Source organism: Dendropsophus ebraccatus, chromosome 5 (genome assembly GCF_027789765.1).
Source record: "Dendropsophus ebraccatus isolate aDenEbr1 chromosome 5, aDenEbr1.pat, whole genome shotgun sequence".
Classification (NCBI taxonomy): domain Eukaryota; kingdom Metazoa; phylum Chordata; class Amphibia; order Anura; family Hylidae; genus Dendropsophus; species Dendropsophus ebraccatus.
In genome coordinates, this window is record NC_091458.1 from 154,928,623 (window position 1) to 154,944,980 (window position 16,358).

A 16,358-nucleotide genomic window follows, 5' to 3' on the forward strand; every position below is an offset into this window, starting at 1 on the left:
TCTATGGATACCTTTGTAGTGTTGTTATTTCCTATATGCAGAATCAGAGGTGCGGCCATCATTAGCTTGTACAGTATAAGTATTCTGACACAGGTGTTGGTTACCATACAATATGTCAATTAGATTGTTGTTTTTGTGATGCTGATGATAATAATAATTTGTATTATTTTTATAGGGTGTAAAATGACTAACTGTGAGGAATGCTTCAGCAAGACATTTTGCACAAAGTGTAATGATGGTTTCTACTTACATAAAGGAGTATGTTACTCCACCTGTCCAGAGGGATTTATTGCAGCAAACGGCACAAAGGAATGCAGTTCCGGTAAGTCTACTATACATTCCCGTACACCTATGAAGAGTGTCATTGAGGTATACGCCCCAGGAAGTATACAGGTAGTATATGTCCCAGGAGTATACAGGAAGTATATGCCCCAGGAAGTATACAGGAAGAACATGCCCAATAATGTATATGGGAAATATATGCTCCAGAAAGAATATGTCCCAGGAAGTATACAGGAAGCATATGCCCCAGGAAGTATATAGGAAGTTTATGTCCCAGGAAGTATATGCACCAAAAAGTATACAAGAAGTATATGCATCAAGAAATATACAGCTACTGAATGTGGACACGACACCTAGTGGCCATATGTATGAACATTTATTTAAACAGAAAACTTAGAGTACTGTATATTGCAGATCCTAAATTTTGATTCAAGCCATCTGCACATCATTTGTCTCAGTTATAGCTATTCCATTGTACATTGGGATCCAATGACATCCAGCTCTTTCTATCATTCTCGTCTGTAGTCAGTTTTTACAGATACATTTGCCTGATATACAAATCAACTGCTATCTATTGTATTTCAGCACAATGTGAAATGAGTGAATGGGGATCATGGAGTCCATGTACTCCTAAAGGAAAAAAATGTGGGAGAAAAAATGGATTCGAAGAGAGAAGTAGGAAGGTCCTGAAGGCACCACTAGGGGGCGAATCTCTCTGTCCACCTACTACAGAGAAGAGGAAATGCACAATGCCCACTAACCCATGCCCTAAAGGTAGGTGTTCACTTACCTGTGTGTACTGCAACTAACAGAATATTAAAGAAGTTATCCAACATGAGAAAAAGCACAGCTACTTTCTAGCAAAAACAGCGCCAGCCATCAACCAATCTCTGACTGCGCCACAGTCATGTCTCAGTCAGTCAGTGATTGGCTGAACTGGAGAGTGATAGCCTGCTCAGCCAATCACTGGCTGACTGGGACCAACAGCACCATGGCTAGTGATTGGCTGAGAGGGCTGTCACTCGTCTCGAGAGTGACAGCCCACTCAACCAATCTCTGACAGCTGTGCTGTCCCGTCTCAGTCAGTCAGTAATTGGCTGAGCTGGAGAGTGACAGTCCACGTAGCCAATCATTGTCTAAGACAGGACAGCACCGTGGCCATTGATTGGCCGAGAGGGCTGTCACTCTTGACTCGAGAAAAACAGCCTGCTTAGCCAATCACTGGCCTCGGCACTGTCCCATTTCCGTCAGCCAGTGATTGGCTGAGTGTGCTGTCATTCTGCCGCTGAGCCAATCACTCGCTGACTGAGACGGGAGAGTGCCGCGGCCAGTGAATGGCTGAGAAGGCTGCCACTCTTGTTTGAGAGTGACAGTCTGCACAACCATTCTCTGACAGCTGTGCTGTTCCATCTCATTCAGTCAGTGATTAGTGGCGTGGGCTGTCACTCTCCGGCTTGGCCAATCACTGACTGACTGAGATGGGACAGTGCAATGGCCAGTGAATGGCTGAACAGGCTGCCACTCTCGAGACCAGATGACAGCCCACTCAGCCAATCACTGTCCGCAGTGCTGTCTCATCTCAGTCAATGATTGGCTGAGTGGGCTTAAGACACAGCTGAAGACAATGGAGACCCGGCAAAGGACATCGGAAGAGGGTGGACAGGTGAGCAAACATTTTCTTTTTTGTTTTTTAGATGAGTGGCGGCCATCTTTTCAAACAGGTTCTGAACTTTGTAAAAAGTTTGGTTCGGTACTTTTTGCACAGTTCGGAATGATTCTCAGTTTGGGAACTTCGGTTCTCTCATCTCTAATAACCACAAAAGGTCTCTACTTTCTTCAGACCTAAGGGTATGTTCACATAGGCGTAATTCCGCGGCACAGAATTACGCCTGCCTCAGTGTGTCATATCATCTCAATTGGAGAGCGCGCGCTCCTCCGCAGCCGCAGCCGCAGCTCTCCACTCACAGAAGTGACATGTCAGTGGCGGAGCGCGCACCCTCTCATTCACTCACAGCGGGACACTGAGCACGGCGGGATTCCGCTGTATTTGCTCAGTGTGAACATACGCTAATTTCTCATGACACCTCTTATAGAAACAGGGGCGTAACTAGAAATGGCTGGGCCCCATAGTAAACTTTTGATTGGGCCCCCCCCCCCCCCAGACTGACCACTAAACGGTCAAGTGAAGTCATAACTACATAACTGCTAGCTCTGGTCAGGAGTGCTTGCAGTTAAAGGGACATTTGCAAAACCCAGGAGACCAGCAGGGCCACCCGGTGCTGCAAATGATAACGGCTCAGGGGGCCCAGTGTATTGCAGGAGCAGGCCATGGGGCCCCCTGATGCGGCGGGCCCCATAGCAGCCGCTATGGCTGCTATAGTGGTAGTTACGCCCCTGTATAGAAACACCAGTTACCTACTGGAGACCAAAGACAAAAAAACTTGACTGATTCCTTGATTTTGATTAAGGATGGTCCGAACCTGCCGAGGTTCGGGTTCGTATGAACCCCAACGCTCGGCATCAGATTCCCGCTGTCTGCCCGCTCCGTGCAGTGGGTGGATACATCGGGAGGACCACCTGGAAAACTGGGATACAGCCAATGGCTATGGTCCTCCCGCTGTATCCACCCTCTCCACGGAGCGGGCAGACAGCGGGAATCATTGCCGAGAGTTCGGGTTCATACGAACCCGAACCTCAGCAGGTTCGGACCATCCCTAATTTTGATGCCATGCTCAAAAGTGCAGAAATTTATGTCTTTATATAAAAAAAGGGAATGTTTTCTGCTTATTCACTTCAAGGGTCCGATCTTTATTAATCCGAAAGGCAAAGAAAATAAAATTTATTCACAGATCTGGTCCTAAAACAGATAATTCCTCCAAATGTTCCATGAAAAACATATTAGTGCGACCCAAAAAAAATAAAATGAAGCCTTTTTGTTCTTAGTGACTAATGTTTTTGGAAAAGGCAGATAACCGCTATATCTCTGGAGTCTTCCAGACCACCAAATCGGCAGAGCCATGGACGGCTCTGACTGGCCGCCAGGTCTGGTGTACCAAACAAGACTATAATGAAAGCTCTATTGCAAATCCGTAAAGCAGTGTGGGTGATGATAAAAGGGTTGTCTGGGCAGCTGCCTGCCCTCCAAGCAGTAGGTTCAAGAGAATTCACGTGGTGCCACAGGCGTCTTAGTGGCGGAGCTTACAGAAGTGGACTTGTGTTTACGATACCTTACCGCTCCAGGAATTTCTCTGGAGTGAACTTCTAGACTCTGGTTTAGTCTGATAACGTATCATTTGTTAAAAGGGCATTAATTAAAAGGGGCCAGCTTACATTCTTCCTGTATAAACTTGGCCGGACCCTCGGATGTTATCTCCAAAACAAAACCTCAGGCTTTAGAGCTGCAAAACATCAACATAGAGAGAAAAACTGCAGAAACAAATCTATCTCCAATACGCCTGCTCCTTCTCAACACCCACGGACTGCGAAGAATCTCGCACAGCTGCGGCCAAAACATCAGTCTGAGCACAGGCACACTTGTTCTTAAAGAGAACCTGTCGGTTATTCTGACGTAGCTGTATCAGTCGATAGTCCGCGAAGGTAACAAGTGTGTATTCTCCATCAGGCTATGTTCACACTAGGTAAAAACAACAACTGTATTTAATAGCAATGGCCATAATTGTTCAAACAACTGCTGTTTTGTTTTTTTTTTAAAATGGCCATGGTTTGCCGTTGTTTTTACATAGTGTGAACATAGCCTAAAATAGAATTTAGAAAGGATGCCCACAAATGATTGTGTTGGGCCGTTTATCTATTATTCTTACTGGAAATACATAAATAAATTGACAGCAGGATGTTACCATTTGGGGATCTGTCAGATTGTGTAGGGACACGCCCCATCTGGTAACACCTTGTTGTCAATTCATTGTCAATTTTCTAGGATGTACATCTGAGGAACATTGTGGTGAGCCCCCAGATGATGTTGTAGTAGTGGGACAGCCGGTCACTTGCTAGATGGAAGTGTGACGCCACTACTTGTGGTGATGGCCGAGATACAGCCGGGCCTTAAGGGTTTTGTCAGGTGACGCCAGTGCCTGGTGGGCACACAGGTGTGTTGGCAAACCTGCTTTTTGAGTATAAGGCCGGTTGTACCCTTCTCGCTCAGCATTTTGGTCAGTAACCAAAGCCAGGAGTGGATTGGAAATACAGAAAGGCTATATTCACACACTGTTGAAATGGAGTGGATGGCCGCCATTTAATGGCAAATTTTTGCTGTTTTTTTAAAACAATGCCTGTTATTTACCATTAGAGATGAGTGAACCTCGAGCATGCCGGAGTCCATCCGAACCCGAACATTCGGCATTTGACTAGCGGTGGCTGCTAAACTTGGATAAAGCTCTAAGGTTGTCTGGAAAACATGGATACAGCCAATGACTATATCCATGATTTCCACATAGCCTTAGGGCTTTATCCAACTTCAGCAGCCACCGCTAATCAAATGCCGAAAGTTCGGGTTCGGATGGACTCGAGCATGCTCCAGGTTCGCTCATCTCTATTTACCGTTATATGGCGGCCATCCACTCAATTTCAACAGTGTGTAAACATAGTCTTTCTGTGTTTTCAATCCATTCCTGGTTTTGGTTGCAAAATACTGAGCTAAATACTGACCAAAAATTCAGACCAAAATATTGTGTGGGAACATAGGCTAAAGCTGGGCTGTATGTATATGTATGTATGCCGGCCTGTATGTATATATAATAGTATGCTGGGCTGTACATATAATAGTATGCTGTGCTGTGTATATACAGACAGATGAAGGGGTAGAATGGCACTGTGTTGACTTGCAGTCAATAAGCTTCAAGCTTGAGGGTGCGCGACTCAGGTAACCGACCCCCGGTACCTTCAGGATAGTAATATAGAAAGGGAAGAGACGCCACTCCGGAATAAAGTGAAGGTGTAATTTATTCACCCAACACGTGTGGCAACGTTTCGACTCTGCTCTAGAGTCTTTCTCAAGGCTTGAGAAAGACTCTAGAGCAGAGTCGAAACGTTGCCACACGTGTTGGGTGAATAAAATACACCTTCACTTTATTCCGGAGTGCCATCTCTTCCCTTTCTACATTACTATATATATATATATATATATATATATATATATATATATACAGTATATATATTGGTATGGTGGGCTGTATATATATAATGGTATGCTGGGCTTTATATATAATGGTATGCTGGGCTTTATTTATATATATATATATATATATATATATACACACTAGAAAATGTACCCGGCGCTGCCCGGGTATAAAGTGTCAGTGTGTTAATTAGATTTGTTCTAAGGTGCCCAGGAGGCCAATCTAATTATGGGTATTATTTCATCTGAGTTAATCAGTGGAATTAGTGTATACCCGTAGTGCATTGTTGGAGGGGTTCTGTATACCTTCAGTGTATAGTTTTTAGGGGTCTCGCATATCTGTAGTGCATAGTTGGGGGGTCCTGTATACCTGTAGTGTGTAGTTGTGTGTGTGTGGGGAGGGGTTGTATACCTATACTGTATAGTTGAGGGAGGTCCTGTATACCAGTAGTGTATAGTTGGGGGGGGGCTGTATACCTATACTGTATAGTTTGGGAAGTCCCGTATACCTGCAGTGTATAGTTCAGGAATCCTGTATACCAGTACTATATAGTTGGTGCTGTATACCTGTAATGTATAGTTCGTGGAGGTCTTGTATACCTGTAATTTATAGTTTGAGGGTCCTGGATACCTGTAGGGTATAGTTGGTGGAGGTCTTGTATACCTGTAGTTTATAGTTTGAGGGTCCTGGATACCTGTAGGGTATAGTTGGTGGAGGTCTTGTATACCAGTAGTATATAGCTCGGGGGTCCTGTATACCTGTAGTGTATAGTTTGAGGGTCCTGTATACCTGTAGTATATAGTTGGTGGAGGTCCTGTATACCTGTAGTGTAAAGTTTGGGAGTCCTGTATACCTGTAGCATAGAGTTGGTAAAGATGCTGCATACCTGTAGTATAGAGTTGGTGGAGGTGCTGTATACCTGTAGTGTATAGTTTTGGGGGTCTTGTATACCTGTAGTGTATAGTTTGGGGTCCTATATACCTGTAGTATATAGTTGGTGGAGTTCCTGTATACCTGTAGTGTATGGTTTTGGGGTCCTGTATACCTGTAGTGTATAGTTTGGGGTCCTGTATACCTGTAGTATAGAGTTGGTGGGGGTGCTGTATACCTATATTATAGAGTTGGTGGAGGTCCTGTATACTTGTAGTGTATAGTTTTGGGTTCCTGTAAACCTGTAGTGTATAGTTTGGGGTCCTATATACCTGTAGTATATAGTTGGTGGAGTTCCTGTATACCTGTAGTGTATAGTTTTGGGGTCCTGTATACCTGAAGTGTATAGTTTGGGGTCCTATATACCTGTAGTATATAGTTGGTGGAGGTCCTGTATACCTGAAGTATTTAGTTGGTGGAGGTCCTGTATACTTGTAGTGTATAGTTTTGGGTTCCTGTAAACCTGTAGTGTATAGTTTGGGGTCCTATATACCTGTAGTATATAGTTGGTGGAGTTCCTGTATACCTGTAGTGTATAGTTTTGGGGTCCTGTATACCTGTAGTGTATAGTTTGGGGTCCTATATACCTGTAGTATATAGTTGGTGGGGGTCCTGTATACCTGAAGTATATAGTTGGTGGAGGTCCTGTATACCTGTAGTGTAAATTTTGGGGTCCTTTATGCCTGAAGTACATAGTTGGTGAATGTCCCGTGCACCTGTAGTGTATATTTTTGGGGTCCTGTATAACTGTAGTGTCCTGTATACCTGCAAGGTCGTATTTACCATTAGGCACCCATGGTCTGGTGCCTAGGGTAGCACCTTGCAGAGGGGCAGTACCCTCCCGTTCAGACTTGCCAGAAAATCTGGTGTCTTTTCAAGGGGGGGTATGGCAGTATTGGTCAGGTCTGGTATAGCGGTGTTATCCAGTCACAGTATGGCGGTAGCGGTCAGGTCGGGTATGGCAGTGTTTTTCAGTCACAGTGTGTCAGTATTTGGTCAGGTCTGGTATGGCGGTGTTATCCAGTCACAGTATGGCGGTATTGGTCAGGTCTGGCAAGGCGGTGTTCTCCAGTCACAGTGTGGCGGTATTGGTCAGGCCTGGTATAGTGGTGTTATCCAGTCACAGTATGGCGGTATTGGTCAGGTCTGGTATGGCAGTGTTACCCAGTCACAGTATGGCGGTATTGGTCAGGTCTGGTATGGCAGTGTTACCCAGTCACAGTATGGCAGTATTGGTCAGGTCTGGTATGGCAGTGTTATTCAGTCACAGTGTGTCGGTATTGGTCAGGTCTGGTATGGCGTTGTGTTATCCAGTCACAGTATGGCGGTATTGGTCAGGTCTGGTATGGCGTTGTTATCCAGTCACAGTATGGTTGTATTGGTCAGGTCTGGTATGGCGGTGTTACCTAGTCACAGTATGGCGGTATTGGTCAGGTCTGGCAGTGTTATCCAGTCACAGTATGGCGGTATTGGTCAGGTGTGGTATGACAGTGTTATTCAGTCACACTAAGGAGGTATTGGTCAGGTCTGGTGGTGTTATCCAGTCACTGTATTGCGGTATTGGTCAGGTGTGTTATGACAGTGTTATCCAGTCACAGTGTGGCGGTATTGGTCAGGTCTGGTATGGCGGTATTGGTCAGGCCTGGTGTGGCGGTGTTAAATGTGATGTCTGGAGCTATTACCTACCAGTCCTGATGCTAATTGGTGAGTGAGGATGGGGCGTCTTCAGGATTAGTGCTTAGGGCAGCAGCAGCTGGTAATACTGTCCTGTATACATGTACTGTATAGATGGAGTAGGGGGCCCTGTATACATGTACTGTATAGATGGAGTAGGGAGCCCTGTATACATGTACTGTATAGATGGAGTAGGGGGTCCTGTATACATGTACTGTATAGATGGAGTAGGGGGTCCTGTATACATATACTGTATAGATGGAGTAGGGGGCCCTGTATACATGTACTGTATAGATGGAGTAGGTGGTCCTGTATACATGTCCTGTATAGATGGAGTAGGGGGTCCTGTATACATGTACTGTATAGATGGAGTAGGGGGTCCTGTATACATGTACTGTGTAGATGGAGTAGGGGGCCCTGTATACATGTACTGTATAGATGGAGTAGGGGGGCCCTGTATACATGTACTGTATAGATGGAGTAGGGGGGTCCTGTATACATGTACTGTATAGATGGAGTAGGGGGGTCCTGTATACATGTACTGTATAGATGGAGTAGGGGGGCCTGTATACATGTACTGTATAGATGGAGTAGGGGGCCCTGTATACATGTACTGTATAGATGGAGTAGGGGGCCCTGTATACATGTAATGTTTAGATGGAGTAGGGGGGCCTGTATACATGTACTGTATAGATGGAGTAGGGGGCTCTGTATACATGTACTGTATAGATGGAGTAGGGGGCCCTGTATACATGTACTGTATAGATGGAGTAGGGGGTCCTGTATACATGTACTGTATAGATGGAGTAGGGGGTCCTGTATATACATGTACTGTATAGATGGAGTAGGGGGCCCTGTATATACATGTACTGTATAGATGGAGTAGGGGGTCCTGTATATACATGTACTGTATAGATGGAGTAGGGGGCCCTGTATATACATGTACTGTATAGATGGAGTAGGGGGTCCTGTATATATATGTACTGTATAGATGGAGTAGGGGGTCTACCAGTTATTACTGTGGATGTTGTGAGGCAGCTTCCCTAGCAACCATTGCTCCCTGTGAAAATGAAAGCAGTAATCCTATTGGTTGCTAAGGATCCCAACTGCCGTGTCTGCTGCAGCTAATTATACCTGTGTGTGCAGTGAGGAGATTTTCCCATTCATTTCTATGGGGCTCTCTTCCCCCTCCCCTCCTGTACATCTGGCGAAGACGGGATCTTCACTCTAACCTGCCTGGGCACCCAATGTATCTGTGGGCCAAATTTGGGGTCAAATGATTCATTTGTTTAGAAGACTAGAAGGACAGACAGACAGACTTTGATTTTTATGATATAGATAATGGTATGCTGGGCTGTATATATATAATGGTATGCTGGGCTGTATATATAATGGTATGCTGGGCTGTATATAAATTGGTATGCTGGGCTGTATGTATATATATATATATATATATATATAAAATGGTATGCTAGGCTGTATATAATGTATGCTGGGCTGTATATATATAATGGTATGCTGGGCTGTATATATAATGGTATGCTGGGCTGTATATAAATTGGTATGCTGGGCTGTATATATATATAATGGTATGCTAGGCTGTATATATAATGGTATGCTGGGCTGTATATATAATGGTATGCTGGGCTGTATATATATAATGGTATGCTGGGCTGTATATATAATGGTATGCTGGGTTGTATATATAATGGTATGCTGGGCTGTATATATAATGGTATGCTGGGCTGTATATATATAATGGTGAGCTGGGCTGTATATATAATGGTATGCTGGGCTGTATATATAATGGTATGCTGGGCTGTATATATATAATGGTATGCTGGGCTGTATATATAATGGTATGCTGGGTTGTATATATAATGGTATGCTGGGCTGTATATATAATGGTATGCTGGGCTGTATATATATAATGGTGAGCTGGGCTGTATATATAATGGTATGCTGGGCTGTATATATAATGGTATGCTGGGCTGTATATATATAATGTTATGCTGGGCTGTATAGCTGGAGATATAACCAGTAGAGGGAGATTGTGATCCCGCTGTATACAGATCTAGTGACATCACATCTGGAATACTGTGTCTAGTTCTGGAGACCTCACCTACAGAAAGATACAGAGAAAATAGAACGGGTCCAAAGACGGCTACAAAAATGCTGGAGGGTGTCCGGCATAAAACATATCAGGGAAGACTGAAGAAAAGAAGGGAAACCCATAAATATGTTAAAGGACTAAATAGGGTTCAGGAGGGAAGTTTTTTTTTTTTTTAATTAAGAAACTGAACTCAAGAACAAGAAGACACAGTGGGAGATTAGTTGGGGGAAAGATCAGAAGCAACGTGAGAAAATATTATGAAAGAGTAGTAGATGCTTGGAACAAACTTCCAGTAGATGTGGTTGGTAAATCTACAATAACTAAATGTAACCTGCCTGGTATATACATGTATCTATCCTAAGGTAAAAACAAAAGAATAAAGTATAAGGGCAGGCTAGAAGATTCAGGTGGTCTTTTTTTTTTTTTTTTTCCTGCCAACAATCTTCTAGGTTTGTAGATAAAATTTTAGAAAAATTGCCCTAAAAAAATGCCAAAATGCAGGGAAAAAAACTGCTGACAGAGTGGTTGTTGGGGCTTTTATAGGCAAAATAAACGGAGTGAAGGAAGACTGCAGAGATCCATTATATCAGTCTGCTCCCTGGGAGAACACTACCAGCAAGGAATGGGTTAAAAATGCGAAAATGGAGTTGTTCTGTTTTATGGAGAGTATAAAAAGTCCCTCTTTAAGTGCATCTACTTACACGGGACATAAATAATAGGAATTGTTGTGCAACTAGATCCTTATGGGGCCCCTGAACAATTGCCATTTATGGAGCTGAAGGAATACGTTTCCCGTAACAATGCGGTATGGTCGGGATATAATTCACCATGCAGGATGCTTCGTGTAAAAAGAAGCTTTAAGATCCCTGCAAAGGCTACGGCAGCGCGTACACTTTAAGTTTCAAGAATTTAGAGTGATCACGGTTTGTGCTGTTTAAAATGAGCCAGATTTGTCATGTAGGTCACGGGAACACAGAAATGTTATAAATGGAGTTTTTAAAGGGATTTTCCAGCAAAAATAATTTTATTTCAAATCAACTGGTTTTAGAAAGTTATATAGATTTGTAACTTCCTTCTATATAAAAATGTCATGTCTTCCAGTACTTATCAGCTGCTGTATGTCCTGCAGGAAGTGGTGTATCTGCTGTGCTCTCTACTGCCACCTCTGTTCATGTCAGGAACTGTCCAGAGTAAGAGAGGTTTTCTATGGGGATTTGCCTAGGTGGCAGCAGAGAGCACTGTATCAGACTACACCCCTTCATGCAGGACATACGGCAGCTGATAAGTACTGGAAGATTGGAGATTTTTTAATAGAAGTAAATGACAAATCTCTGATACTTTCTGGCATTAGTTGATTTGAAAGATTTATTTTTTTGAGTGAACTACCCCTTTAAGACCAGCGTGCTCGTATACCAGTCTTAAATAAAGCCCCGCCCCCATTTACTAAGAGGCACATGCTTCATAGTAAATCCGAAGGGACCTGCACCTGCCGCACAAATCTACGCCTGCCCCGGAGCAGGTCACTTACGCCTGTGTACAGATATAAATTCTGAAAAATCAGGCACAGGAGAAGACCACACCTTTGCCCCGCCTTGTAACCCCTCCCTTCCTGCCCTTCAGGTGAACGGGGCTTGCGGCTGGCGTATACCACGGAAAAGGGTAAACTGTGACACTCTTTCTTGGTGCAATAGATCTGCAGCCAACAAACACCCAAACCGGAAGGCTAGATGAGTGATCCAGCTCTAAATGTACCATCAAAAAGGCTCAATAAATAAGCTCTGGTCTGCTGGATCACATAATACTAGGAATGGGGCCAGTGTGTAGGTGGTGGTATTACCACGTCATATAAAAGAAGAATCCAACTGTGCCGTCACGTTGGCTACAGAATATTTATTGAATTAAAAATAGATACAGGTAACTCAATCTGCAAAAAATGGTGTCAAAAATCAGTCAGATTTGTCAAGATGGTGCATGAGTACATCCTCCACTATATGGCTATGTTCCCACATAAACAGCTGTTATTTGCCCATATTTTTACATAGTGGGAACATAGCCTATGAGTGTCCTTTACATGCCCGTACTGAAGAGACTTTTCAGCTAGGTGTACAATACATACAAAAGACATAATAAATTGGTGCATGTACTATTTATTTCATTAAAGAGAATGTACCATAAGGTACATTCTCCTTTAAAGAGGTATTTCCCCCAAGAGCTAAAAAAATTGAATGCCCCCAAACCTACTCACCAAGTCCCCCTGATTATTTTGATATGTCTCCCATCTTTCAAGCTTCTACCGTTCCTGAGTTACAAGTTTTTCTAAAACATGGTCTATATCCAAGATAGGAAACTACATCTCCCATCATGCAATGCTTCTGCTTGATTGGTCCATGATGTAGCAGAGCTGATAGCCACATGATACAGCAAAGTTGAGGTAGTAGAGTTGAGGTAGTGAGATAGCAGAGTTGAGGCAGTGACATAGCAGAGTTGAGGCAGTGACACAGCAGTGTTGAGATAGTGACATAGCAGAGTTAAGGCAGTGACATAGCAGAGCATAGCATAGCGTGTGAGTGCCGGGTGGGTCCTCAAGCGAGCACTGGGGGCCACCGGGGGCAACCGAGGGGGGCACACAGTGCCGCAGTCTTTTTTTTTTTTTTTTTTTAACTGCGACCCGGTTCCCTTGTACAGCGCCATTCATTCTTGGGCACCAGACGGGGGTGAAGCACTGGAGGCAGGCCGACCCGCCCCTAGTGGGAGGAACCTCCCAGCCCCTCTATGGCACAGCTCCATTGGTTCTCCAGTGCTTCACCCCCGGCTGGTGCCCTGGAATAGAACAGTGCCGTACATGTGAACATGTACCTGATGGTACATTTGCTTTAATTTTCCCAATTGTGTCCGCAAAGAGAAACACGTCTTGCATCTTTTAAAGAGGACCTGTCACCCCCTGTGACACCCCGTCCTGTCGGTGACAGGCTCCTGACCCCGCGTTAGAGCCCCCTATACTCAGGTGATCCCGCCGGGTCCCGCTTCTGGAGATGGTCGGGTCACGGAGATATTGGCGCCCGAAGCCCGGCGCGCGCGCTCCTCAGATGAGTCCAACACTCATAGAGAATGACAGGAGAGTCCAGCGCTCCGTCATTCTCTATGAGTGTTGGACTCATCCGGGCTGCAGCGGCTGAGGTCTCCGTGACCCGACCATCTCCAGATGCGGGACCCGTGAGTATAGGGTGCTCTAACGGGGGGTCGGGAGCCTGTCACCGGGGGGTGACAGGTTCCCTTTAAACATGGTTCTGCCATCTATAGGAACTGAAGAAGGACGAGGCGGGAATCCAGCAGTCTGGTAAGCATTTTTTGGAACCTTGTAACTTTATTCCATAAGGTTTCACATGAGAACGACGCATTTCGCGCATGTGCACTTAATCATATCCATGATTAATGTCCATGATCACGGACACAATTAAGCGCGCATGCGCGAAACACTTTGTTCTGCTGTGTGTCCTCATGTGGAACTTCTAATCTTCTTTATTGAATAACGTTACAAGGTTTAAATTGTTTGTCTTTCTTCTATACCCCGCTAACCCAAAACCAGAGTTAATATGGTTGAAAAACTCTCTTTCTTCTAATGCAGTCGCTAAAATTCCTTTATTCATTGCAGGAGAAGGAAAAAACAGGAACAACAAAGGAAAAGGGAACAAGAACAAAAACCGAAACACAGGGGCAGGAAACAAGAAGAAAAGAAACCAACAAAGAGTAACGTCAGTGCCCATCACTCCATCTGTCCCGACAAAGTAGCCGTCACTATAGGGTCCAGCACCACCAAGAAAATAATGCTGCTATATATCCAAGACGCTTTCTTGAACTGGAGCACTGCTACAACTTAAGCACCTACATGATTGGCGGACTGGTACGGTTAGAGAACTGGGGGTATACTGCCAGGAGGAGGATACCATTTTTACCCAGGACTTCTTCAGAGGAGAAAAAAAAAAAGGGTAAAAAGCTAATTTCTTGATCAGTACAGGAAAGTCATGACTTTTTAGTCACAAGCTAACACCTCGGAGGTAACGCTGAAGAAACGTCGACGTCACAAAAAGTTACAAAAGCTGGAAACAGTTCGGAGAAACAATGCTGAGCTGTGGGTCTTCACCTCACCTAGAGTATTACCCACTGTTCCCATCCCTTTAAGTGTTTTCAGATGTTTGTATGACTTAATCTTTGGGGAGTATATGTCATGTGACCCGTGGTCGTGGTCATCGCTATGAAACTACTTCAGAACAAAACAAGAATAATAATTAAAAAAAAAAAAAACTGAAAAAAAAAAAAAAAACTGCGAGCAAGCTTCTGAAGGAGGACATTATGGAGATGTATCGATAAGTATGGGGGCAGTGACAATGAACTAAAAAGTTTTATTTTCAAATAGATTTGTAAGTGTTTTATTGTTACAAAAAGAAAGGTAATTAAATAATAACATAAAAAAAAAAAAAAAAAGTATGGTATGAGTGAATGCACACACGGTACAAAATGGATACCGGCACAGTACTGGCTATAAGGGACTGCGAGCCTGATTAGGGAGGTATTAGAATTAAAAGGTTGCCATAGTTAAAGGGGAAGTATCAGACAAATGTACGAATATAGAAGAATCTAACTTGGTGATGACTCCATATTAAGCGAAGGGCACTGAGGATGAAGATATGTCTATAACCTTCATCCTCGGCGCTGTTCCTGTTGTTTAATCCTTAGTCCGGTAAGGCAGGTTGGAGCAGTGCCCCGCCCCCAGAGCGCTGCTTCTTCCCCGGTCAGCCGGCCCCTTCTAATGATTACCAGTGGAGCGGGCCAGTCAGGGGCCATATCAGTGCTGTGGGTGCAGGAAAGTTTTCCAAACGGCCTTATCAAAAAGAGGGCTACATTAAAACTGCACGGGAACAGCAACGAGGATGAAGGTAAGAGACATACTTTCATCCTCAGTGCCCTATACCCTATTAGAGTCGTCTGAGCTGCCGATAGTTCCCCTTTGAAGGGGTTTGTCTGGGAAATTTCAATAAACTAGCATTGCAGCAGAAAGGGCAGCATGACATGGAGGAGAGTAGGGCTGATAGCTACCTTGTGGGTGGCACAGTCCTTGTTGTCTCTCCATGTCATGCTGCCCTTTCTACTGAGCTCTAATATTAGCTCCGCCTACAGGGACAGGGCTAATATCAATGTGCAATTCCAGCTAGGACACCTGCTCCACCCACCTGACAACTCCACATGTTCAGTGGAAGGAACAGGAAATAGATATTGAATGTGACATCACAGGAAGTAAAGAAGTAAAGAAATCCCTGTAATGTGACTAAGTCCAAGAACGCAAGAGGAACTAGAAATTATGAAAGTGTATATAGAACATACAACACCCACAGAAGTCGCTGCAATGCTAGTTTATTGCAAAATCCTGGACAACCCCTTTAAGTCCAGAGCAGGCATCAGGGCAGTACTGGCAGTACTGCTGTAAAGGGCCCTTTTATATATATATATATATATATATATATATATTTATTTATTTATTTTTAAAAGTACTGGTCACTGCACTGTCTGCCCCACACTCAGTACATTTACAAAAAAACATGCTAAATTTCTGCCGAGTCACCATGATTGGGACAATTCTTTTTGCAGATGCATTCAACGCCCTGCACCACAGACATGGAGGAGGATGCTGCTGTGGTGTCTGTGGGGAGAGGGTGGGCATATGCTATGGCCTGTGTGAGTGGATGGACATGTGTGGCAGTCTGTGAGAGCAGGGGGCCATGGCAGAAGTCTATGGGAAAGAGGAGGGCAGCAGACATAGAAACATAGAAGACTGTCCGCAGAAATAGACCAGTTGGTGCATCATGAGTCGGGAGTCACGAGTGGCAGAATATGTGTGGGGGTGAGTTGCATGAGCAGCAGTCCATGCGAGAGGGCCCACATGAGGGGCAGTCTGTGGAGAGGGGCTTTTGGTTCGATATAGGTCCTAAATTAATGCTTTGGTTTGGTCTGGGGCACATTATTTTGCTCTATTCTATCCTCAAGCTCTGTTCTATTTGGGTGTGTTGGTCAGTGCTGAAGCTAACAGTATTGAGGCACATGAGGCAGAAGGGTGTCAGTATTAAAGGGGTACTCTAGTAAAAAAAAAAAAATTCTTTCATATAAACTGGTGTCAGAAAGTTATATAGAATTGTAATCTACTTCTATTTAAAAATCTCCAGTCTTCCAGT

At 44.2% G+C, this 16,358-nt stretch overlaps 1 protein-coding gene across 1 annotated transcript in view; it reads left to right on the forward strand.

Moving 5' to 3' along the window:
- Nucleotides 1-14,590, forward strand: part of RSPO1 (R-spondin 1) — a 104,188-nt gene extending 89,598 nt beyond the window's left edge. Inside the window, exons 4-6 of the mRNA XM_069972664.1 lie at nucleotides 176-322; nucleotides 868-1,056; nucleotides 13,787-14,590. Coding sequence (XP_069828765.1) covers nucleotides 176-322; nucleotides 868-1,056; nucleotides 13,787-13,923 — 473 coding nt within the window. The 3' untranslated portion in view covers nucleotides 13,924-14,590. The remainder of the gene's footprint in view (nucleotides 1-175; nucleotides 323-867; nucleotides 1,057-13,786) is intronic.
- Nucleotides 14,591-16,358: the final 1,768 nt, after the last annotated feature.